Source organism: Battus philenor, unplaced genomic scaffold (assembly GCF_028537555.1).
Source record: "Battus philenor isolate CCGP_79_NKW_IND1 unplaced genomic scaffold, ilBatPhil1.0.hap1 SCAF_30, whole genome shotgun sequence".
NCBI lineage: Eukaryota > Metazoa > Arthropoda > Insecta > Lepidoptera > Papilionidae > Battus > Battus philenor.
Window position 1 is genome coordinate 4802194 of NW_027181694.1, and position 25810 is coordinate 4828003.

General features: G+C 34.3%; 1 protein-coding gene across 2 annotated transcripts; it reads left to right on the forward strand.

The window, feature by feature from the left end:
• The first annotated feature begins 725 nt into the window (after window positions 1-725).
• LOC137927314 (uncharacterized) lies at window positions 726-23899 on the forward strand. 2 transcript variants are annotated; one of them, XM_068771102.1, is made up of 10 exons: window positions 726-808; window positions 1733-1840; window positions 4565-4732; window positions 7387-7459; window positions 7953-8044; window positions 12638-12710; window positions 14185-14319; window positions 15309-15376; window positions 16747-16798; window positions 19996-23899. In XM_068771102.1, the coding sequence occupies exons 2-10, from the start codon at window positions 1737-1739 to the stop codon at window positions 23149-23151; spliced, it is 3921 nt and encodes a 1306-aa protein (XP_068627203.1). In that variant the 5' UTR covers window positions 726-808; window positions 1733-1736; the 3' UTR covers window positions 23152-23899. The 2 variants fall into 2 exon arrangements, with proteins under 2 accessions (XP_068627203.1, XP_068627204.1); XM_068771103.1 differs by lacking the exons at window positions 726-808; window positions 1733-1840; window positions 4565-4732; window positions 7387-7459; window positions 7953-8044 and adding an exon at window positions 11115-11194.
• The last annotated feature ends 1911 nt before the right edge of the window (window positions 23900-25810 follow it).

The following is a 25810-nucleotide window of genomic DNA, read 5'->3' on the forward strand; positions in this document are numbered from 1 at the left end:
CCTGCAGCAAACGAAAAATGTGATTCAACAACTAGCAAACAAACACAATCTGAAAATTAGATCCTGTCGTATTCATGACACAGGAGTATTTTTGCTTGAGGAGACTTGTATGATGTTTGATGATGCTTGGTACCTTAGAGTCTAAACCGCGACAAAGTATCCGCCAATTCCAGGGTTCCAGGACTTCACTACTATAAAACTTTTGGCAAATCTGCCATACGGTTCATGGTATTATATGATTACCTGATTCCTGAAATTAAAAACCTTCTCATAATAATACATATTGGATCGCCGAAAGATGGACTCAGAGCTTTTGAAACGTCTGCTGGGGAAGTTTATGTTGCAGATTGCTCATTGATTTAGACAGCATCAAACTTTACATGGAGGGTGATGGAAAGTTCTTGGAAATAATTTAATAAAAACCGTATAACATATTGGATATTTTAAATTTTTCGACTACTAAATTGATCCTTTTTAGATTACTACTTTTTACATTACTAAGACTTCATGTTATGTTAACAAAATAATTCAAATTATTTTGAAAAATACTTTATGTTTGTTATAAATTATATGGTCAATATATTATATCATAACTTCCTCTTCTTTCTTTCATTCTTTCTAAGACAGCGATAAAGATTTTCTTAAGTAAAGTCGCATGTTTTATTGTTTTAATAATCTGTGATTGGTTCAGCTTTATTCAATTTAGTTTGCTAGTTTCTGTTTCTATCTGATAGACGAGAAAGGACAAATTTCAGATTTTGTTTTTGCCGGTGTTTTATTGTTTTCGCAACTTTATACAATTATTTTAGTAAGTTCATTCATTATTAACATAATAATTATTAAAGATATTTTATTTTTACTGTTTGGTATTTGAAAGAGAAGAATTTGAATCTTTATTTTGAATTACGACCCATGCTTATATTTTTGTTGACATGTGAGAATATTTTTGAAATACTGGTGTGTTACACGCATTTATAAATATTGATTTATCAATATAAATAGATTGTAACGAAATACCATAGCATGAATTAATTTAATGTGTAAATGTTTAAAGTGACAGTCGTAATAACGAATTTGAAATTTAAATCTTAAAATTTTCTACTTTTGCGGCCCATAAGTAAGTAACTATTAATAGTTATGTATATAAAAAACGATGTATAGTTTTTACATGCCATAACCCTATTTAAATATATTTCATGAAAGCGTAATAGTTATTTTAGTGGATAGCCTTTTTCAAATCGTTGACGGGGCGACCAAACGGAAAATAAATAATTTTATGTACCCCGAGACGAAGATGAAAATGTTTTTAATTTATTTACCCACATAGGATTAATAAACCTGAACACTTATGGATGCACGAGAATGCCAAATTAGCCCTATTTGACTGAAACTAGAATCAGATCGAATTTCCTCTATTATGGCATCTTTCAACTAAAGCTATGAGGGCTCCAAATGCGCCCTGAGACATGCCTACAACAGATTCAGACAGATCTTTTGTGGTCACTTACAATGTCAATAACAAAGCAACAGAGAAATTAATTCTTAAGCTTTGATATCACTGTTTATTCAATGGATTTATGTTGACATATTGTTATACCATACAAAGTTGCCAAAAGATAATAATTTTATGAAGCCTAGAATATAACAAGTTTATCTCTATTTCCAGGGCTAACAAGGTTAAGAAATCACTATTTTTAGATAAAATTAGATTTAGAATTGACATTTGTTACAGCTTAATGGCAAACTGGAGCTTGAACAACCATAGTCAAGACTGGGATCCAATGAGAGAGGACTATAATGATTCCACATTTGAACCACAATATCCTGATGATAATTCCAGGTAAAACTGCTTATTTTATAATTAAAACTAAAATAATACAGCTTTTAATAAAGAGGTAGAGAATGTTTGAAAATTTATTAAATGTAATTGAATATTCATTATAATATCAGCCTATAGACACATAGCAAGGCATAGGCCTCTTCAAGGATTGCTTGAATGACCAGTGTTGCGCTACTTCCATCTCGTGACTTCATAAGTTATGTCGAAAGTCCACCTAGTTTGCTCATGAACACTGAGTTTACTGGCTTCTGGTAGCCACTTGAGAGCCTTTTCGCCTCAATCGCCATGACCTGCACATGCTATGTCCCCTGCCCACAGCCACTTCAAACAAGCTATTTTTTAAGCTGCTTCATTGACCTTGGTATATAAACAGGTTTTTTATATTAAGGCTAAGCTATAGAGCAAAGTTTTGGAGTGGATACCACTTACCTTCGAACACAACATGACTTGCAAGATACCATATTGCAAGATAAAGATAAAGAGAGCATATTGCAAGAACCTGTACCTAGAAGCAGACCACTTCCAGTTATTAGTATTGGAAATCAATTGGGGAGGCCTTGTTCAGCAATGGGCATCCTATAGCAGAAATGATGATGAATTGAATATTATGTTCCCCGTTTTTAATAAACAAAAATTATGAGTCTAGTAGTTGCACAAACTTATTAAGTCTAAGGGCCACTCGGGCAAATGATGAACTGATGGTGGGCTGCCTGCCAGCAGTATAGGTAATTAAAGACAATAAAGAATTGATAGTAATTAGAATTTCAATTCAATATTTTTCGAATGTACGAGTATTATTTTTGCTGTCGGCGGGCCACCAGTATTCAACCGGCGGGCCGCGGTCTGTGCATCCATGGTCTAGTGGATTTTGACCTTAAATATTCAGTACCATGGTGTAATAATCCAGTGAGGATTCTGAACCTAGGTAATTCTTAGCAAGAATTCCACATTGCCTTTGCCCATTATTAACCCTTTCAACTCAAGGATGTCTCCATGCAGACGAACCAGCAACTCGGGACAATTCAATCAATCTCGGGAACTTACTATTTTTAGTGTAAAATATTTACACATACAAAACTTTTATATTTTAGTATCTTGACATCTTTACAAACATAATTTCTTAAATACAAATCTTCATAATTTTGTTTTGTTTGATATTTTTTTAAAAAAAATTTAAAAAATTGCCAAGATGTATGCTTGGGCTTTTGGAATAAGTGTTACAGTAATGTGTTGTTTGATGTCTTTTGGCATGTTGATTTTATTGAAAGCAAATTTTGCAATCTTTCCTACTCCTGTTAGAATATTATGCAGCTTTACACAAAAAAAAATGTTTACATATCAAAGATTCAAAATTCAACTTTTATAGACTCTGCGCTGTCTAGTAATTTCGATAAGAAAGTTGCATCTGCATTTGAAGAAATATTATTTTAAACTTCGTAGGTTTATACAAACAGTGTAGGAACCCATGTCAAAAGGACAAAATATGAACAATTACCAGCGCACATCAATTTAACGAGGAATGTAGTGGTTAACAATAGTTACCTCTCAAGTTGTGGCATCAGACTGCATGGTGAGTGAGACTCACCTCTCAAGTGCAAAGGGTTAAAAGCAGTCCTGAACACAGGCTAACTTGGGCAAACACTCACCCATAGCCCAAACAGCACACAAGTACATTAAATTCGTAACTGTTTCACCAAAAACCTATTTACTCTGTAATTATTTTAGAAAAATTAAACACCATGTAATGAAAATTATTGGGATGTTGAATGTTTAGTGTTTGTCAAGTAATATTTTATTTTGTTTTGTGTTGAAAAACTATTTTATGTTTTGTTTTTAATCACCGTCATGTCAGCCGATAAATGCCCACTATAAGGCAAAGGCCTAGCCCCAAAGACCACAACTGTTACCAGTCTTGCATTGCTTGCATCCAGTGACTTCTCGTGACTCTCACCAACTTTTTTTATTTTTTTTTATTTTCATAGTTTCCTAAAGATCTTGTGTCAGGATACTGATTTTCAATGTTAAATCAGTAATTATCTCACAATGTGAATCTCTATTTTAGTACTTACAATAAAATAATACAGGCTACCCATATTCCTTTGAAAGAGCTGCTTGAATTCATACTTTTACAGCTGCATTTGGAAAATTTAATATTTTGAACTTCAAATTGTTCTTGTCTAAATTATTAACTAATAAAATTGACTGTTCTTCTATCTGCATTTATTTCTAGCACTCCTATCAGAATACATGTGCCATTACTCCTTTATCCCCTCCATCGCGGCGATCTTTGCTTGGTTGTAGGTTTCTAGTTTTTAGGTTCTGCTACAATAAATCTGTTAATATTCATGTAGTCTCGTTATACACATTTTATAAGACATCTTTTTCTCAACATTGACATAACCAGGTAAACCTTGTCTTTGCTGCTTCAATCTCCATAAAGGTGTCAAATGCAATTTCTGAAACACAAATACTTTAGTTTTTAGTATGTTCATGGACCATTCCGCTCCATGAACTTGTATCAGATGTAGCTGTAAAAGCCTAAGGCCTAACAGCACAAACATCTTCGAAAAAGTACAGTACATATGTATTTTATTACATTGCGCTTGTGTAAACCATTTTAATTTATTACTTCTGATTTTTTTTAGGAGAAATATCTGTTCCCTGTGTGTAAACATAAACCAGGTAATACATATAACTGAAATATTTATTTGCACTGTTCCACAGTGGGGGAGTTCAGCTGGATCAGTGTCGTCTGTACATCACAAATATACCAAAAACTCTCAATGAGGAAGGTTTGAGGACAGTGTTCGCTAAATATGGAGCTCTCGTTGAGGTTTTTCTTAGCAGAGATTATCAGAAACGTTATGGATTAGTGGCGTATGAAACACCAGGGTAAGTATATGCTTATAACATTTCTCTAAAGGATAACGTAGTATTCAGTATTTGATTTGGCCAGCCTGAAATATAAATCTTTTATAAATACAATCAATTTTAAGTACAAAATATAGGTAATAGGTGTGAAACTTTTACAGTAATTTACACATAGCTCACATACTGTCAAATAATGTATGGTATGCCTTACCCAATAATTAATGGTTTCAGAAATAATAATGGTATGAAAGGGTTTTTCTTAAATTGGTATATCAATGTACAGTATCCGGCATCAATATTGCAAACCGACCTTTGGAAAGAGACATGGATAATTTCGGCTTCGTAGAACGTTATTACTGTCGCACGAAATACAAACCATTATGACTTATTATGATTTATTTTTAATACTAAATGAGACATTATAATAATAATAATTCTAATTCTCAGTTATTTCCATTTCACTATCTGCTCTCAGAGGTCAGGTTTTATAACAGTTATAATTTTCTTAAATAATTAAATACATAAACATAAAGTGATCATTTTTTTTACCCCAACCTAAAGCCACTTATAGAAAAACTGGTGTATTTTGTACAAAAAATAAAAATCATCATTAAAAGAAACAAATGATACTTGTTTTAACAGCTCCTAATAGATACTAGACTGTTTGTATTTCGTGCGACAGAGATAACGCTCTACGAAGCTGAAATGAGCCGATTGCCTCTTTCCAAAGGTCGATGTGAAATATTTATTTCTGAGTATTGTATTAAAATTAAGTTGTATTTACTACCTGTCATTGCAGAATTTGTACTACCAGAAGCTGTTGGTCTGTCATATTCAAATGTAAAAATAAATTAATGTGACATTATTCATAGTCATCACCTTAGACATGGTGATTGGAAATAGGCGGTAAAAGCTTTAAAGCTTTTGCTGACAATTGGGCTAAGCCTCTTCACCTCTAAGCCTTTACACCTATAAACAATCATCCTGTATATAAACAGGACTGTGGAACAATAATAAAAAAAAACACTCTTTAAAATTGGATTAGCTGATTTTTACTATACCCTCAATTTAAAGTATCTCAGCTTTGGATGAACTTCAATGAATCTTGGAGAAATAAGTATTTCTTTGTTAACCCTTAGTACTAGAGCGGCATTTCTACTTTATAATTCAATCTTTATTTACTATTTTTTTTTCAATCTTTATTTACGATGTGCATTAAGATACCTTTTGACTAGGCTCCGCTGTCATTGTGGCCATATATTACAACACAGGTTAGTTAGTCTCAGTGTACGTGTATGTATGGGATATATATGTGTATGTATGTGGTATATGTATGTGTATGGGAAGCTACACATAATGTTCAAAAGGCCAAAAAAGGACTGCAAAAGTTGTTCTGTCCGTAGCATGTGTGGAGGAGAGAAATCACATATTACTGTGATACATTTCATGACAACTGATACACTTAGGCCATTGTTTCGTAAAATTTCACACCAAAACTAATAAACAAAGTGTGAAACTAAAAACAGAGTGTGAGGTTTGTTGTTTTCAACATATATCATTATTAGTTGTATGTCAAGTTTTATTAGTTGTATATGTATATGTATAAATGTTAAAGTATTTGTAATTGTTTCCTGAATTCGCCGGACTCCCGGACTCCTAGGTGGCCATGGAATGTCACCTCGGCGCGAAACGAGTTTTCCAGCGAACTTCTCCTTTAAGACTGCCAAACTCTCGTTAGATGTATGGCATGTGGCGCCATCTTGTTGAAACCATGTCGCACTATTGTACCCTTGAAATTCTGACAGCTGCGGGAAAAAAATATGGCGTAACATGGCTATGTATCACTCAGTATTTACTGTCACAGAATTCCCTCGCTGGTCTTCAAAGAAAAAGGGTCCGATGATTCCGTGTGCTGAAATAGCCGCCCAAACTGTCACTTTTGGCGAATGCAAAGGCTTTTGGTGTTTGAAACGTGGATTGTCTGAGGCCCAATAACGACTATTTTGTTTATTTACGTGCCCATTTAAGTGAAAATGGGCTTCGTTTGAAAAAATAATATTGTTGAAGCGCCGAAACCGCTCAAACATTGTTTTGACGAAATCACGTCGTAAATTGTGATCATTCGGCTTCAAATCTTGCACTAGTTGAAGTTTATAGGGGTGCAATTTTAAATCTTTCTTCAAGATTCGACGCAAAGTCGTTCTTGATACAGAGAGCTCTGCTGATCGCTTGCGAGTTGATTGCCCAGGATTGCGAAGTACGGAAGCTCCGACTTCGTTTATGTTTTTCTCTGACCTTGTTGTCCTTTTGGGCCCCTTAGATTTCTGATTGAGGGTCGAACCGGAACCTCGAACTTTTTGACCCACGCCCTAATCAAACTTTCACTCGGACACTGTTTTAAGTCATGCAATCCATAGTGAGAGCGAAATAAACGTCGAACAATAACGTCCGAATCGGCATTTTTGTAATAATTTTTAACACAGAACGCACGCTGTTCACCCGGAAAGTGCTCCATCGCGACAAAATTTCCGAGAACCGAGCTACAGATCCCCCACCTCCCGCACCCCGCTCCCTTACCCCGTTCCAACGCTATAGCGATTTTAAATTCGTACTCATCCGTGGCCCTCCCTGTACTTACTTGTTTTGAGATTCATCAACTATTTGTGTTGTTGCAGGGAAGCAAAACTTGCGATGATGAAACTGAACAAGACTGATCCACTCAAGTTGAATGTGTACATTGCACATAAGGTTAGTGCTTAAATAATAATAATGTAAAGGTATTTCTAAATTCTAAGTACACAGTATCTTGCTTTGCGTCGCTGCTTAGTATACATGTTCACTGTGCGTCGTTAGATTTTTGAGGTTGTGTTATTTTGGGTCCGAGTCTTTAATTTTGAAAAAAAAAATTTTTTTTTATAACATGGGAACACCTGTGTCTAATGCTCCATGCCATCATAACTTGGGGATTCCCCTTAAATTTAAAAACAACGCTATTTTAATAGCTTTATTTTCAATTCCTTTTGCTAATTAGTGTGTTGTAATGTATTGTGCTGTGCTTTTTCTAAAAAGAGAATAATAAGTTTATATACTTTATTTTTTTGTATTTTGAAGGTATGCAATATAATTTTAAATTATTTTTGATTTATCAATGCTTACTTTGTTCAATTTTCTTTTTATAAAGTTTTATTGTCATAGCAATATTATATATATATATATAGCAATATAATGTATTTATTTTTAGAAAAAACCTCAGAGCAAATCAAAGGAAAAGATGTACAATCAAAGTTCTCAAAATGACAAAGCAAGTGTTTCCAGTAAGGAGAGGATCACTCGGTGAGCTTTTATGTTTAATATGTCAAATGTCATTTAACCACCAGATAATTAAAAGTAACAAATTGGCTGTAATAGCAAATTGCAATTCTCGCTATTAGACTCTGCTAAATATAAAACCAAGACAACAATGTAACGGTAACATGTATATTAAGCTTGGAATATCAGCACTGCCGGCATAAAGTTTTATTCCAGCTATTCGAAATGCAATTGTTTTGTACAGCAGAATTGATAAGAAACTTGTTGCTGAAACAAATGCTTTATTCATGATAATATATATATATGTCATTATCGAGTTGTTACAAGGAAATGTGAAAATAATCTCAGAGTGCAAAGGGTTAAAAATAATAGGAACAATAACTATATTGTTATGTGTGCCAGTAAAATTAGTTTTAGGTTTAAATGTTTAGTATATGTTCTAGTCGGAATGGCAGTTCAATGCAGCCAGATACAGGGCTGCCTTTCCTCAAAGACCATTAAATACACATTCACTTAAACAATAAAAACTCATTTAATGCTATTTTACATAAAATAGTGGTTCTCAAAGAGTTCCTTTTTTCTTCTCGGGGTATCAACCACTGCCTTCCTTGCTTGAGATACCTCAATAATTCGCTATATCTTTCAGAGAGTTTGTTGAAAATCAAGACTATTTCACAAAATTTTAAAATAAAGTAATAAAAAGACTTATTTATATTCAGGTTTTTGTTGTTACAAATGCTGTTCTCGCAGACTATTTACTGCCAGAAGTTATTTGCTTAAATAAATATAACATTTTTTTTGTTGCATTCCAATACAAAAAATTATTAATGTAAAAAGGCTTTATTTATACTCTTTAAAATTAATGTAACAGCGGCACACACGGCATATAAGACTTTAAAATTTCTTTGCCAGCAGATTTATAGCAATTTAAAAACTGAAAGACAAGGACTGTGGTCTTATTTCCAAAAATGATTCAAATGCAGTCTAAGTCAAATCATGGTGGTCATTTTATGTTTACAAATGAACTTAACATTTATTTTTTTTAAAGTTTTCCCATCTACAACCAATCACACTGTATTAGCATTTTTATTTTGTATTAATGTTTCGGACTAGGGTTTTTCAAATTATATCTAGTAATTTTTTTTTTATCAAAGTATATCTAGCAATTTAATGCGCCTCTTGCCATGGGCCTCCACGAACAATTTCAACTTGGGTCTGTCTTGTGCAACCATGCTTCTACCAAAGGAACCATTGGAACTATATTTGCATTGAATATTTTCCTTCTGATTTAAATCAGTGGAAGGCATATTGTAAAGATAACAAATAAATAGGAATTAGGTCCAGCATTGGACATATGGAGCAAGTTATGATAGTTTAGGTAGTGTGGTTAAGCCAATACGAAGATTTTCTGCATGAAAAATATTTAAAAGAATATGTTAAGCAAATGTATTATTAATCCATGAGAACTGTATTAGATTAAGAATTAAAAAGAAACAGGAAAACACTAGCTCTGCAACCAAATTAAACATCTAAATATTTTTTTTCTTCATTCAATTTTCAAAATTTTAACGTATGGACTCAATTACATATCTGATCTGAAGTCGAGTCTGTCTCGTATGGGATGATAAATGACCAGAGATAAATATGCAAAAGTAACTCAGTTGGACTAAATATCAGAAGTGGCCATACTGTGGTTCTTCAATGACTAATTTTGGCTATAATTGATTGTCTAATTATTTCAATGTTTAAATTTATATAACCCATGTCAGCTTCTGGGAAATCGAAACTTATTACTGGCGTGAATAATAATTATTATTATTCCACCAGAAAATTAACCAAATCCACACACCGATCATTTTACCACCTCTTAAGTATTATTAGGAGTGTTGTCATATATGTGTGCTATTATATCTAAATTCAATGCAAATATTTTGTACTTTTGTTTAAATAATTTCAATAAATATGATTTTTGTAATAGAAATTATCCTTTTGCGTAATACAATTGCGTATTCAATTGTGGCGTGAAAAAATTTTGAATTTTGAAAAATGGCTTGCACTATCAGAGCTTGGCCATTTCTGATATATATATTTTTAAATAATATAAAATATCATATAAGCACATTCAAGCGTACTGTCTTCTATAAAGTCATTTACAATGTAGTAACCCGTAGCACACAAACATATTTTGATATTATTTTTATAATCTGGCAATAGAAGCTTTCTCAACCTTATCTAGGATTCTATTGTAAAAACATTTACATTGCTTATGGAGTTGGCAACCACAAAGTTTTTAAGTACACAAAATTTGTTTTGGTTCTAGGGTAACAATATCGCGTATATCACAGTTCCGAGGAAAATAGTTAATATTCATTAAAAATTAGGTACTTTGACTCAAATTATAGAAAAGTAGTAGTAGAAATTGTGGTTCAATTTCCAAGGTTGTTTCGCGGTAGCATAATGTATAAATAATCCGCACGACGGCTTCGTCGACTAACTAAAACCCATCGAATGAGATCTCTGTGACTTGTGTGAACAGAAATCTACGACAACCCAAATCCGAAATTCAATAAACAAATGAATAAAAATAGGCTTTTGAAATTAATAAAACGTAATCTTCAAAAAGAAATATCTAAAAAAATAAACATTGTTAAAATAAATCTAAAAATCTTTTATATTTTAACGAATATTTTAACAGCGTAAACAAAATAAATTTGACATGTTAGTGTTGTGTTGAATCGTAGGATTACCGATTGACATTCGATTACGGTTATTTTAAAAAAAATATTTAAACTATTAAGTATAGCTGCATTTTGTTTATTTATGATAGTAAAACTTAATTGTGTTTTGATTAATACAAGACATTAAAGATAAATTATCAAATCGATTTATTTTTGAAATATTTAAAAATAATCGTTAATGATTACGTATTTTATTACGACTGTTGCATCTCTAGCACGTGGTATTCAGAACATCTGCGTGTAGTGGAGCGTGTTTTTGACGTTTAAATTGAAATTTGGATTATACTCACAGTTTTCATTATATATTTAAAATTAATTTTAGTTTTTACTGTTGTATAATATATGTAATAATATAATTGTATCAAAGTAGTTTAAACGAAATAATGCTATTAAATAAATACTTTGCGTCAATAACAGAACACGAGGAAAATGTTTCGTAAGTTTTTGAAAAATGAGTTTTAAATTCAATAGTTATTTAAATTCAAAACATCTTTATCGGAGAAGGCTTTAACAACATTATAATTTATAAGCTACCTTCCTAAGACGATAATTATCGTACTTTGTTAACTTTTTTGTTTATAAATATTACATCGATTTTGTTTTGATGAACATATATGTTTTTATTTTAATCAATGATTTCTTGGATATACGTGAATATTAAACGCAGAAGTACAACAAAATTTTAACAGAGTCTTTCGCGGATTATTTTTATTTTCTCGACATTTCATGGGTAGACCTGACATACTTGTTAATTATTATAGTTATATAGTTTGTCGGAATAACACAGGATGAGCTTACGGTATCTTAAGGTCTCTGTTACGTCTAGTTTTAGACTCAATTGTAACAATGATTCCAAGGTTAATATTAATTAATCGAAGTTCTTGTAAAATACAAAAACATTATCTAGTATCTGGCAATAATATTTTGATTTTTAATTGTAGCTTTTACTACTTTTTTGTAAATTAAATTGAGTTTTTACAGTAAGTTTTTGCAATATTTAACTAAATAGAAGAAGTGGGTATTTGTTAGTAGATTTAATTTGTCGTACTCTTGGTCTAAAATGTGACAAATATATACCATTCACAAATAAATATTTACCACTTTGGTATGACTGTCTACTATATAGCTACAAGTGAACTTTCTCAGCTGGTTGTAACTTGCCACGAGACTGAATACATCTTGCTCTTTAATAGATTTGTGATGAGAACGACAAAACATAGACATTTCTATTTTGGAGTTTCATAATTATTTTAGTTTTATTTTTATAAATGAAAAATTTGAAAATTAACCTGTTATTTTATTCATATTGCAAGTTTTTTAGAGTGTTACAATAAATGCTATATTTTGATATCACACCAAGTTCTCCCTGATATGACGCATGAGGTTTGCCTAATGTAAGTAATGTAATAAAATGTAATTGCAAAGGAAGGTTAATATTTCCTGGTTGACGATTAAAGTCTATGATCGGCTGTGGGTACAGTTTTGTGGTTGACAAGCACCATACTCAAGAGTTTAAGGCTGCCACGGTGCATTCTTTAGTAGGATCCTTCTTCTCAATGGCAGGTTTAAAAATATATATTCAAGCTCATAAGATTCCTATAAGGTTGATATGACTCTTTAGAGGATACTAGAACTTTTCATAGAACATTGATGAGATAAAAGATTTATGCGGAAGGTATTTAGCACTCTTATAATTGGATATTTAGCTGGCTTATAATTGACTGGATAAACTTAGGAAGTGGCCTATGTCAAGCAAAAGCCAACCAAAGGCTGGAAGGATGATGATTAATATTTAATCACAATGGATAGGATCAGTCTAGTTGTTAATATGCATATATACATTCAATATTAATCATTTAAGTAATTTCTCCTATAACAGGAAGCTGGAGAATAGATCACTCTCTGTTAACGGTGATGGTGATGTGGAGGATGTCATTGTGGAAGATGAGCTGGTGAGTTTAATATGAGATGTATTTCTGAAAAGAAATTAATTAAACAAAATGTCAGATTTAATTTAAATGCAGGACATTTTTGAAAAGAAATAACTCACATTTGTTATCTTCTCTATAGTAAAAATAATCAAGGTTTCAATTTCGTCGTGATACATATGAGAGGTTTTTTGAGATCATCAGAGAATCTGAAATTAAAATTTGCAGCGCATTCTTCTCTGTTTATAGCCAAATCTTTTACCGCACAAGCCATATGTTTGTGGAATGATTTACCGTTGAAAATAAGGTGTGCTAACTTGCTATGTATTTTTAAGAAATTGGTTAAGAAAAATTTATTACAACTATGACTGACCAATCTGTTAATTCATTTCTTTTTCTTCCTCTGTTTCTTTATTCTTTTTGAGGCAAGTGTGATCCAAGTCAGTTTGATGTTTTAATATATTATTGTATTGTACATATTATATGTATTATACATATGTATGTATGTTAGTAAATATGTATGTTTTGTACATGTACTCTTTTTTCTTAATAGGAAACTATTTAAATGTATCCTAGCATATACAATAAAGAATATTAAATAAATAACTGTGTTCATTGTGGGAATTTTTCAGACCTGGATGCATTAAAAACTATCACACATACACACGTTTTTAGTTGTAGGGTATCATTGCATAAGATTTTAAATTCGGTCTAAATTTTATCAAATTAACATACAGAACATACAGAAAGTTTTTTTCTTTCTGCATTAATTTACAATTGGTCTACTGCCTATAAGCCGATAATGAGTGTGGAGTAATATCAGACTAGGGGTAACTTAAAGCAAAGTCACTCCCTTTCCACACAGAGCCAAATCCATTCTTCAGATCAAAGATGTTATGCCTATACAGATCTTTGGTATTATTTGCCAATTAAGAGAAAGAAGTAAAGAAGTTTGGGCTTCCAATTAGTTTAGATAGTCAGTTAGGCATTGATTTCAAGACTTTGCAAATGCTCTGATCTCTTCTTTGACTGTTACATATAATTTGAAAGCAGAACCATTAATCTTGTATTTTTTCAGAAATAAAGATGTTAAATTATCTTTGTTAAATAGCATTTAACCAGAGTTTGTGGAATTCTTCCTAGGGCCGGTAGGTCTCGTAGGTAATAACAACACAAAATGTATACTAGAAGTGTGTATACCGACCAAACTTATATAGACATATTTGCGCCGATTCTAAATACTACAAAAACAAACTTCAACCAAATAAAAACCGTCAGCCAATAACAAGGCGAGATGTATTGTATAGCGCTCTCTTTCGCCCGATGAAAAAATAGAGCACTCTGGCGTGGGATTCCCCGGTTCGATGCGCCATGTTAATTGTAGCTCCAACATATTGAATATTTGAACCTAAGATGTCTGTATCATAGGTGTCATGACCAATTAAACGGATTATTCTACAAATTGATAACCATTCAACAATCGCTTTTAATTTTCCAGGGATTAGTCGACAATATGGACCCTGAACTCCACCTGGAGCTGGTTCAGTTGAAGATGGAACACCTGAAGCTGCAAGAAGCACAGCTGCAGTGCAAACAGCGCATGCTGATTCTCAATCGTACTGGAAAAAAATCGGTAAGGGATTGCTACAGAAGAAATTATCATTGTTTATCATTGGAGCCCAAGCGTGTGGAGACCTTGAATCGGCAAGCGCAAGATATAACGTCTGTACACAACGCGGATAGCCAACCTTACAAGTCATTCAGGTTCCAGACCGCATCAATTGATATAAGATGACCAAGGGTAGTTTTTTTATCGTCCAAGTTATTGAGGACCCTTTGTATGCTTTGTCTTATTTTTGGGAATAGGACTATTTTGTGTTTAGTAATTTTTTCACATTTCTTTTTATTGTCATATTCTTGTATTTTTCTATCATACATCACACAGTCTTACATTCTCATTCATTCCTAATTTCCTTCTTTGCATCGCTTTTCATCCTCTTCTCAATTATCACAGTACAGGGATTTTACAACAGGTTATCACAATATTTATTTTTAATTTTTATTTGTATCGCAGATGTTACATTTATCACAATAAATTGTTTTATTTTTATTTTTATTATGATCATATTTTGATACTTACAATTACACTTTGTCTTTATGTAAATCTGCTTACCTGACCCTATATTAATTATAACTTTTATTCCTCCAGGTTAAATTTTCAATAACCTCCTTGCAGTAGCTGAGGAAGGCCTACTCTGCATCCTTTGTCTTTTGTTATGTAGGTGATGCTCGTCTCATCTATTTTACTTTCCAACCAGCATTCAGAGTCAAACCAAGGTCCTCTGAATGCGGGATAGGTTGCAACACAGTCTGGTCCACAACCGATTTTTTTTATTTCAAATTCAATCCATGATACTTAAATGCGCTATACCCACAATACATAAGCAAATTTTTAAACAATTCATTACTTATTGAATTGGAGTTGGCTGTTGAAAATTATTAACAGATACATTATATATATATATATATATATATATATATATATATATATATATATATATATATAACACTATAGATTTGTTATGCTAATAAATTAATTTCATGCTGGTAACTTGGTTGCAGGGAATGCTGGGAACGACCAGATCCATTTTGGCCGACGGAAGGATCGTCGTAAAGAATTTGAACGAAAGGTGCGTATCATAGTGCTACCGAAACTGCTGTACCTAGCCTTAGCCTTAGGAAGGAGCGGCGAGGAGGGGGCTAAGGAGAAGAGAATTGACAGCAGACTGATCGAACGGTGCGGCCGATACTCCCTTAAAGGATTTTGAAATAGTTATAAAAATATGAACAAAACTTTTGTCTTGCTCCGCCATCACTAACATAATTTTGAGTTTTACAATACAGTTTCAATATAATCGACCTGCAAGAATTATGTATTTATTTATTTATTAACACTTTTTTTGTACACCATAGACAATAAATAGAGGAAAAAAAAGTAACAATTCGTATGGTACAAGATCCATTATGTTTCGAGGTGATCTACCAGATAACCTTTGGATGGAGATGAGAGACACAAGGAGAGGACAGCTTAGGGTGTATATACATACAAATACATACATATAAGAATACTTACGTATACATGTATACACATACATAACTATATATATATATATTTAAATATTTATACATATATATATATAAATGTATATATATATATTAATATGTATGTGTGTGTGTGTGTGTGTGTAAATACGGTATATGTATGTATATACTATGTATGTGTCTACCCCCCAATAATATGTTGTGGTTTAAGAGGTTAGGCTGACATGACATAATCTTCAACATTAGTCTTTGGTTTGCATACAGTATAATATAAATTTATTTAATATTAATATAATACAATAAATGAGCTGTAATTTTATTTCCAAGACTGCAATTGGAAAAAAAAATTTGGGCATGGTGAGTCTAATGTTTGCTTATTATTCTTCTTTTTTGAATAACATCAAAAAGGTTTTATTAAAGTATACACAGCGTAATGAATGAAAAATACATTACACTTTTTGTTCATTGGATAATCTTTATTTAATTTTTGATAAATGGAAACAGATTTTATTAATAAAAATCCGCAAAACTATATTAAAATTTAATTTTTAATTATTAAAATTAATAAATGGTGCCGTTAAATTAAAAACACATATTATAATAAATAGACTTAAAGGGCATATTATTTAATAAAAGAATATTTAAATGACAACAGTCCTTGGCTGTTGCTTGAATAATTTTTTTTTAAATTTATGTTTAACTATATCTGGCACAAAATGTAAATATATAAATCAATATTGTTTAAGTATTAAAGTATGTGCTATTGTAGAGTTTCTTCCAGCTCCTTCACAACTAACACCTTAAGAAACAGAGAAGAGTCACAAATAAAATAGAGTTTAAATACAAGTTGATGTGTGTAAAAAATTTTTGTGAAAGTTCCAATGTTGAAGAGATATGCTTTGACTTTTATTTTTATTGACTTTTAAGAAACGGAACTAATTTTTAAATGTCATTTCAGGGTCAGCGAGCCAGTCGATTCTGAGAGCTTGGGTGTTGGCAGTGGGGATGCGGTAAGATATTTTAAACTTTATTATAACTCTTTAGTTATTCAATAAAAATAACCACCATTGTCGATTCTAATTAAAATTCTAGTTCAACTGGATACAAGATGTTACTATATATATCCTATACATCAGGGATGATGGCTAAGTTCTTTGATAGTGTTAGTCATGTTAAGAAATTTAAATTTTTTTGCATGCAATTTTGAAGAGAGGGATGTTTTTTTCTACAAAAATCATATTTATTGAAATTATTTAAAAGTACAAAATATGTGTATTGAAGTTAGATATAATGGCACAAGTTAAGACAATGATCGGTGCTTAGATTGCGCTGATTTTATGGTGGAATAATAAGTATTAGTTGACATAGGTGATATAGATTCAAATATTTAAATAATTCGAAATTTAAACAATCAACCTGAGCCAAAAATAATTGTTCAAAGAGCTGCAGCTTGGCCACCCCTGCTACATATACATTTGTATCAAAGACTTCTTATTTTTGTAAACACTATTAAATGGTAACATTTAAATATGTTTAACTCAATTAATCGGCAGTAGATTTGTATGTTTTATTACAATGTACTCCGATTCCTCTATAATCGATTTTGTGATTTTAACGAAGTAATCTGGTGAACAATGATTCCAACAAAGCCTGAGTTTGAGCTAATGAAATTGAGGCATATTACAAGTAATACGTATTAAAGTAATTATTGTACATTATCTGTTCTCATAGACTTTTCCAGAAATGATTAGTCAAAAAAAAAATGAACGAAAAGAAAATATAACATATTTCAGAGTGATCATTTTACAAGTGTTACTGTCAACAGTAACGTACCAAAAATGGCTTATTAGCGCCATCTAGGGAACTAGTTAAATAATAAGCTAATAATAGCTACTAATAGGAAATCAATTTGTAATAGTTCTAATGTCGGCTACGCAATTGCAAGTGGCGCGCATGCGCTGCTTTTAAATTATTATCCCCTTCCACCGTCCGTTACGTAAACGGCGTCGGCCGCCCTACCCCGTCGTCACGAACAGCGTGAGCGATCCGAGATAGGATCAGTATCCTTCCTTAGATTGCCGAGTAGTCCACGCTGCCCTCTAATCCTCACTCCACACGCACTACACCAAACATCAACACTGACATGACCAGGCAAGAATCGTCTTAGCTGCCTCAACCTCCATCAAAGTGTCAAATGTGGGTTCTGAAACACAAATGCTTTAGTTTGTAGTATAGTTCACGGACCCTTCCGCTCCGTGAACTCATATCCGACGAAGGTGTAAAAACCTTAGGGCTAGAAGCAATAAAATTATCGAAATACTAGAATTATCCACTCTTTTCGTATTGAACCACCCAACGCAATCAGTTATGTTTGGTAAATCCAACATCGAGAAAGAGATGAGATAACTCGCTGAATCCAACTCACATGGGCAGCGTTCAAGAAACTCCGAAATCTCTTCTCTTTTGTTTGAACACGGATCCGAAACGTGGTCATTGACGACGAACTACATAAGAAGGCCCATCGTTAAACAGAGAGCAAAAGAGAGGGTTATGCTCGGACTTTCGTTGCGAAATCGAATCAGAAATAAGATTTGCAGAAGAACCAGAATCACCGACGTGGCTCGAAGGATTGCTCGTTTAAACTTGAAGTGGGCGGGGCACATTGCTCGTGCAACCGAGGGACGTTTTGGCCGACAGGTTCTTAAGTAAGAAAAGGACTAATATATAGCTACTTATATATAGCAGTAGTCGTGCAATAAAGTGCACCAGCCTGTTGATAAATGCGCATGCGGCAAACAATGCGAATTACACATCTACCACCTTTAAATCACTCAACACGAGTTTCACCTCTTCATGGGGCATCTTCAGGAGTTGTTACGCCGATTAGTGCCAAACATCGAGTGGCTACATAGCGGAAGTAGCTATATATTAGTCCTTTTCTTTGTGGGAGATTAGGTAGTTCTGTAGCTTCTTGTTAATGTTGACCACACCTCCGCTAGCACTTATAATGAGCGGGGAGACTCTCAACAGCGCGATGCAAACTTTTGTTGCGTCTACTGTGGCGCCATCTATCATCTATCCGTTTCATAACCGAAGCTGCCGACACGTGGGTAAGAGGTCGTTGCTAGGCGACGCGTGTTTCGAGGCGCGGTCCAAAGGCGGAGCGGTTAGCGAGTGACGCGCGATATGCACGCCACATCTTACTTAGGACTTCCGCAAAGTAACGCCTGAATCTATTAGATACGACAGGTTCTTGGTGACCACTAACCGATTAGACGCAGTGTGAGTAGGAGGCTCCCCAGTCGCTGGACACGGGCAGCGCAAGGCCGGTGATCTTTGCGTTAGGCCTATGCCTTGTCACCCACAAGGTCTATCAGCTGAAAAGACAAATCAGTAATCGTACATTTCGATGGATTCCCGCGAAGGTTTGCTCGCCTAGTTCCAGCCCGGCTCGGCTGGCGCACCGTGAAACGTCACGTAATTTTATTGATTTGTTTTGGTTTTACACTCAACTATATTTTTGTGCTATTTTATATTTATACACGTTGATACGTACAAGCGTCTAGTGAAACAACAATCGTAAAAACTCACTGAACACATGGTAACTGAAACAGTCAACTCTAAATTGCGGGAATTGCGAGGTAGTATCTTCAAGTTACGATTGCAAATTTCACGAATTGTCAAACAACGATGGAAAATGGTTATAAGTTTTAGCAATTCATAACTTATTTTCTAGTTGAGTTTTTTCTATGTTAGATTTTTACGCAGTCGCTTAATGGTGGAGATTTTTACACTTACAATTTAAGATAGGTAGTGAACTATCACATTAATGCATGTAATGAAATTATTGTTTTGGGTTTTTCAACCTATAAAGACAAAAGTTCTTTTGCTTTAAAACAACAAGCATCCATTGCATCGGTATTTATCGCATAACTTGGCTAGGATACAACCTTTGAAAATATTTTCAAAACTTTCTTTTTAATTGTACTTTGTAAGAGAGGTAAGAAACGTTATTAATTACGTGGAAGTTTAACGTTTGTCTGGCAGAAATCTCGTGCCGTGATACTCCTCGTATTTGACCTTCGCCTATTACATGAGATCTCTTTTGATGTCCTTTTGGTGTACAATAAGTAAATATATAGAAGTAGAAAATAGAACGTAGCAGTGGATAGTTGTTCTGACACCGATACCGAGCGTTTGTCTGCAGAATGTGAAACGGCAGCGTTCCTGGGCCAAGTCCAGCTCCGGCGACTGCTCGTCTGCCTCCACTTGCGTGCAGTGCGAGGAGAAGAGCCAGATAAACCTCGCGTGGGACTCGCAAGATAAGTCAGACGTAGGCAGTAAAATTACAGGCACGTCGAAGATCACCACATCGAACCCAACCTCCAAAACAATAGACTTAAGCAAGGACTCTAAAGGCCCGGAGTCTGTTAGTAAAAGATCCGACTTCACAAGCGAGAGACGGGAGAGCGACAAGGAAAGTGGAGGGATGCTATACGAATTTAAGTTCAGTGATTTCTCCAGCAACGAGGAACACGACGAGACCAATCGCCTAATACAGTTGAGAAATTCCGATTATTTAGACATAGTAGATGAAAAGCTGAAGGTTGTTATTGCTCCGAACGGCTACCCCAAGTCGAAGATGCGACTGAGGCAGATGGAGAACTTTCAGCGCTCGCTTAGCAGTATCATTGACATGCAGCTGAAAGCCGGCTTGCTCAAGAAAGTACCTTCATTCCTCGACTATTACTTGAACAGAGGCGCTATAGTTTGTATCTGCAGGGATTTGGACACGAGGGATTGGATTGTACGCGTGTCGGTAGGTCTAGAGGAGAGAATGAAATGTGAGCTCATCGTATTAGGGTCTAAAGTTAAAAGAATATGTCTAGGCGTGCTGAAAATCCCAAAGTCTTGCTGGCCCGCTACTGCTCTCGACGTTTTTAAACTGCTGCAGTACTTTAATCCGACGCTGAAAACGGACCTTTGGAAAATTTACGCTCAAAAGATCTCCGACAGTATGGAGTGTACATCTTTTCTGATCGACAGGGTGTCCGGGGAAATTATTCGCGGGCCAACGTTTAAGAATGTGATAGACTACAATATTATGGAATTTGAACTCACCGGGTACACTGAGATATATTATGAGAACTTCCTAACCGAGTTGCGAGACGACTTAAGCAGCGTGGCGTCTAGAGTCAAGTTGCTGGACGAAATGAAATCAGAGGAAATTGTCACCACGGCCGGGTCTTCGGTGAACATGAAGGTCGCAGCAGAAATGAAAGACTTGACCAGAGACCAAAACGACTCTGTAGAAACTAAGGATCTAGAAAATTCCGAGAACAAACTCAAGAGATTGAAGGAGATCGAATATATAGACGATAGAAATGAAACGAATGTTTGGTCGGAAAACATACATGATACGACGAGCATTCAAGATAACGATACGACTCGAGATGAGATTCGCAAGGGCAGGGATGAAACGGCATCCTCAGCAGCTGCGCTCACTGAGGTGACAGACTCTCTGGCAGCTAGCAACGAGAACCTCATGGCCAGGAACAGTACCGTAACCATTGACAGCAACAGAGGCATCGCGTACCACAGGCGCACCAACTACCTGCACGTAGACGCCGAACTCAAGGTCGCCATCACCCTCGAGGGGTATCCAAACACAAAGCTCGAAGGCACGCACATTCGCAGGCTGAAACGCCTCTTCAAAGAGTACCTTCACAAGGACATCAAAAACAGACGCTTCACCAACCTCATTATACCAAAGTTCCAAGACGTCTACCTCTCCAACGGTGCTGTAATCTACATCTGCGACAGTCTAGAAACTAAGGAGTATTTGTCGGAGATCCTGCCCAAATTCGTTAATTCTACAAGCCTGAAGCTTGTGTTTAAGGACGTGAACAACCTCGTACGTTTCACCAGGGTAGTGATGCGACTTCCCAAAGAACTGGCGCATTTAGAATCGAAGGAAATCATATCCAAGCTGGTTGAGAAATACCCCACCTTAAAACCGGATTGCTGGAAGTACTACTCCGATGTAGCCGGAAAACAGAAGAGGCAATTCGGCATCGAACCAGAGTCCATCGACATTATCAAAAATCCAGAATTTGAATTCATGTACAATGACGAAGCTATAACTTTCAGGATAATAGATAGGAAGAGGAAGGATGTTAGTTTTAACGAAACAGACACAAAATCGACTGTCGAAAACGTGGAAACTGAAGCACTATGGGAGCAGGTGTCCAAGGAAATGTACTGTCCGATCGACTCTGACATAATGAGTTCGTCTCTCACTCGTATACGGACCAATCACTACTCCGACCTGGTCGCAGACGACCTGAAGCTGTACGTCGGCCCGTCAAATTATCCAGAGACGAGGGTAGACGAGGCACTGTTCTTCACGATCAAAAACGGAATGAACAGTATCGTGTTGGACTCTGTCAAGAACGCACCGAGGGCGGTCATACCCAAAATACACGATATGTACCTCTTCGACGGCGTAATCTTCATCATTTGCAAAGATGTAATCACAAAACAGTGGATCGAGGATCACATTTCAGTAGTAAATACCAAATTGCATCTCAATCTCAAGTCAACAGAGTTCCGAGGCGCTGTTGGTATCGTGAGCATGGTGGTTAAAACTGATAAAGACACGGATGAAGTGATATCTATACTGCAAAAACAGAATCCAAGGTTACGCACCAAGTACTGGAGGAAGATAAGCATTGTACGATCCAAAGCTAAGCTGGACGTAGTGTTGCAGATCGACAAGCTGTCCGCGCAGGTGATATCCAATGCGAACTTCAATAAGTACATTGGATCTAGCGCAGTACAGTTCAAACTTGGTCATCTACAATCACTTATAAGACCGAAGAAGAGCTTGGAATACCTAGATAGGAAGCACGATAAGAAAAACGATGTACAAACAGATACACCTAAATCGAAGAACGAGATGGGTTACTCTAGAACGGATACGGATAAATCCGATTACGAAACGTCGTCGGATATTAAAAACGTTGGAAGTGAGATAACCTACGATGTCATCAAATACGTTGATCAACAGAGAAGTTCACGCGAAATTGGATTCCTGAACGAGAAATCCACGGAAAGCTTCTGCAAGCTATCACTGAAAGTACCGTCAAACATTTTACCGGAGAACAAGGAAGATTTTAATATTTTACTCGATCTCTTAGAGGATAAGAATCCTGGCCTGAACACAGAGTTGTGGCAGATCAAGAGCGAATACCCGAACAAGGGGAAATTCACTGTCCTAGTGGACAAGCAGTCGGCCACCGTTATAAGAAGTAAGAGCTTCGATCCGACCCTAGGCGGGGAGAAGTTGAAATTCTCATTCTAGTACATCCCTGTGATATTACAAAATTAGGTTTTATTATTTTGTGATGTTGAGTCGAAAATGCATGGATGTAATCTTAAATATTTTTAGACATTAAAATTTAGTTTACTTCATTAAATGAACGTATTTTCTCTGCTAAGATAAAACAAAGCGTATTCAAATCATATACGTTTTGGATATGTAATCCCACCGATAGATACTGTCTACTGCCGATTTGAAATTATTCTAGTCTGATATTTTTATCTATGCCAAAAATTTCGACATTCTCTTTAAAAATCTTCAGTTTTATTTGATAACAATTCTATGGTGCGACCTCACATGCCTAAGTGAATATAGCTAAGGGAATAGCACACAGTGAACGGTTGATAATTAAAAACAAATTATCGCGGCAAGCTAAAAAACCATTCGTTCACTGTTATATATTCAAGCTTTAATGTTAACATCTATTATAATTTCTGAAAATCTTTACGCAGATCTAAACTTTTTTCTTATTACTCTGTGACTTGTTTTTCTTGTTGATCGTCTTAAAGTACGTAATCTATATTTACTTGTTAACTTATATAATATTCCAAAACCGTTAACGTGATATTTAAAAGTCAAAAATAGGTATAGAATGTAATCGATTATTCGAATTAGTTTTAAATCGATTATAATATACATTTTTAAAGGAGATACGTTAGACGTTCTATTTGACTTGGAGTATTTAATTGGTTGTGATTTGACATTCCATCGGTGCCTGATTCTAGATATAAAATATTTTGTGATACATTTTATAATGATATTGTAATAATTGATTTTAAAATATTGATGTTTTACAACTGTGGGTAGTTTGAAAAGTTTTGTGAGCAATTGTAAACTTTTATCTATGGTCACTTTCAGGTATTACCAGTATTTGTTTACTTAAGTGTTTACATAGGTTTTAGTATAAGTGCCTTTCTTGCTGTGTTGCCATTATTTTGTTTTAGTTGTTTATTTTAATTGATTAACTGTTTAGTTTTAATATTATTAATTATTTAATTTGTGATAAATATTAATTAATTTGTGATACGTCATTGTGCTCTCTAGTTTGTGTGGAATATTTTATACAATAAAGTGAATGCGAATTGAGTTTTTATTTGATTTATTTTGTGATATAGTCAATTAAAGCAACAGGTAGTCTATAAACTGTATACAGTACCCGGCGATAAATATTGCTCATCGACCATTAAAAAGAGACAATCGGTTAACTTCGGCTTTGTAGAGCACTCTCTCTGTCCAACACTACCTATGTGACGTTCAAATTTAAAAAATGTTCAACTAGACTCTTCAAATTTTTTTCAAATTTTTCTTACGTACACAATTATCTAATACCAGAAAAAATCGTAGATATTTGGGGCGAATTTTTTAAAACATTTAGGTTAAGAAGAAAAAATGGAAAATTGTGTGAGAAATAGTAAAATCGACAATTTTCTTTCCCTATACGAACTACAAGGTTAATTAAAACACCTTTCTGTGGCCATTAGGATTTAATAAAACAGGACGATTATCAGTAATAAGTACGTCAAAGCTCATTTTAGAGATGGGTAGCTCGCGTGCTAAAGAGAAGAAAGATATATATCTTTGCAAAAGATATAATCACTCTCTAGCGCGCGTTGCAATTGTATCACTATATCTTTATACTTGTAACGATTTGCGGCTCGTTCAGAGTTAGAGACAGTTGGGCTTATATAGCAATTTACACGTAAAAGAGGGAGACGGATAGATATTGCATGTCTTTATTAAAAATGTAAACTACGGATTTAGCGCGCGGGCGTTTAGCTTTTTGTGCTTTATGACAAAGACATAAAATCCTTAATGGGAATATTTCACACGTTTTACCGAGTTCTAATTCTGAGCTAAAAGAGCCGAAGATATAAAGGATATATGTTTAGTGTCAGCTGCCTTATTCTCTCTCTGAGCCGCAGTTAGCTAAATGAATTAAATATATAGAAGAGTGATACATTTAACAAGATAGAAAACATATAAATCTCTCTTTTCTTATCAGGGATATACATTTTAGCTACCTCTAGCTGATTTGTCAGCAAAAAGCTTTTTCCTATCACCCTGTATAAAGTGACCACTAGTGAAATATGTTAGATTGATTTGTTTTTAATTGGAATGCGACATGCCGATAACTGTTAAACTAACAAAAGTCTCACACAGATAATAAATATTGTAATTTATTATTATAAATATAAAATTTCCATGTCACAATGTTAGTTAGTCCGAAACGGCTTGACTGATTTTTACCAAATTTTATATGCGTATTCAATAGGTCTGAGAATCGGCTATTATATATTTTCCATACCCCTAAGTGATAAGGGTGGTCCACCCCTAAATTTTTTATTTTATGTTTTTTACAATTTTATTTTATTATGATACAGCATACAAAAATACATACAACCCTAAATTTTCACTCCTCTACGATCAACCCTTATTTTTTATTTGTTAATTAAAAACTTTTTTTATGCAAAGCAACGTTTGCGGGGGAGTATTATTATAATTTTGAAAACGCTTTTCATACTAAATTATAATTATTTTTGAAACCTTTAATTTTTGTATGTAGTGTAACATTCATTATTTGGTTATAAATAAGTTACTCAGCGGTGGTAGTCCATAGAGACAGACTTGTGTTCGTAGATCA

What these genes read in the sequence shown, in the direction of transcription:
- LOC137927314 (XM_068771102.1), top strand. Translation starts at nt 1,737, where the DNA reads ATGGCAAACTGGAGCTTGAACAACCATAGTCAAGACTGGGATCCAATG. An exon ending in AGTAAGGAGAGGATCACTCG is followed by an intron (nt 8,045 to 12,637) that starts GTGAGCTTTTAT and finishes CTCCTATAACAG; the next exon opens with GAAGCTGGAGAATAGATCAC. An exon ending in GTAAAGAATTTGAACGAAAG is followed by an intron (nt 15,377 to 16,746) that starts GTGCGTATCATA and finishes ATGTCATTTCAG; the next exon opens with GGTCAGCGAGCCAGTCGATT.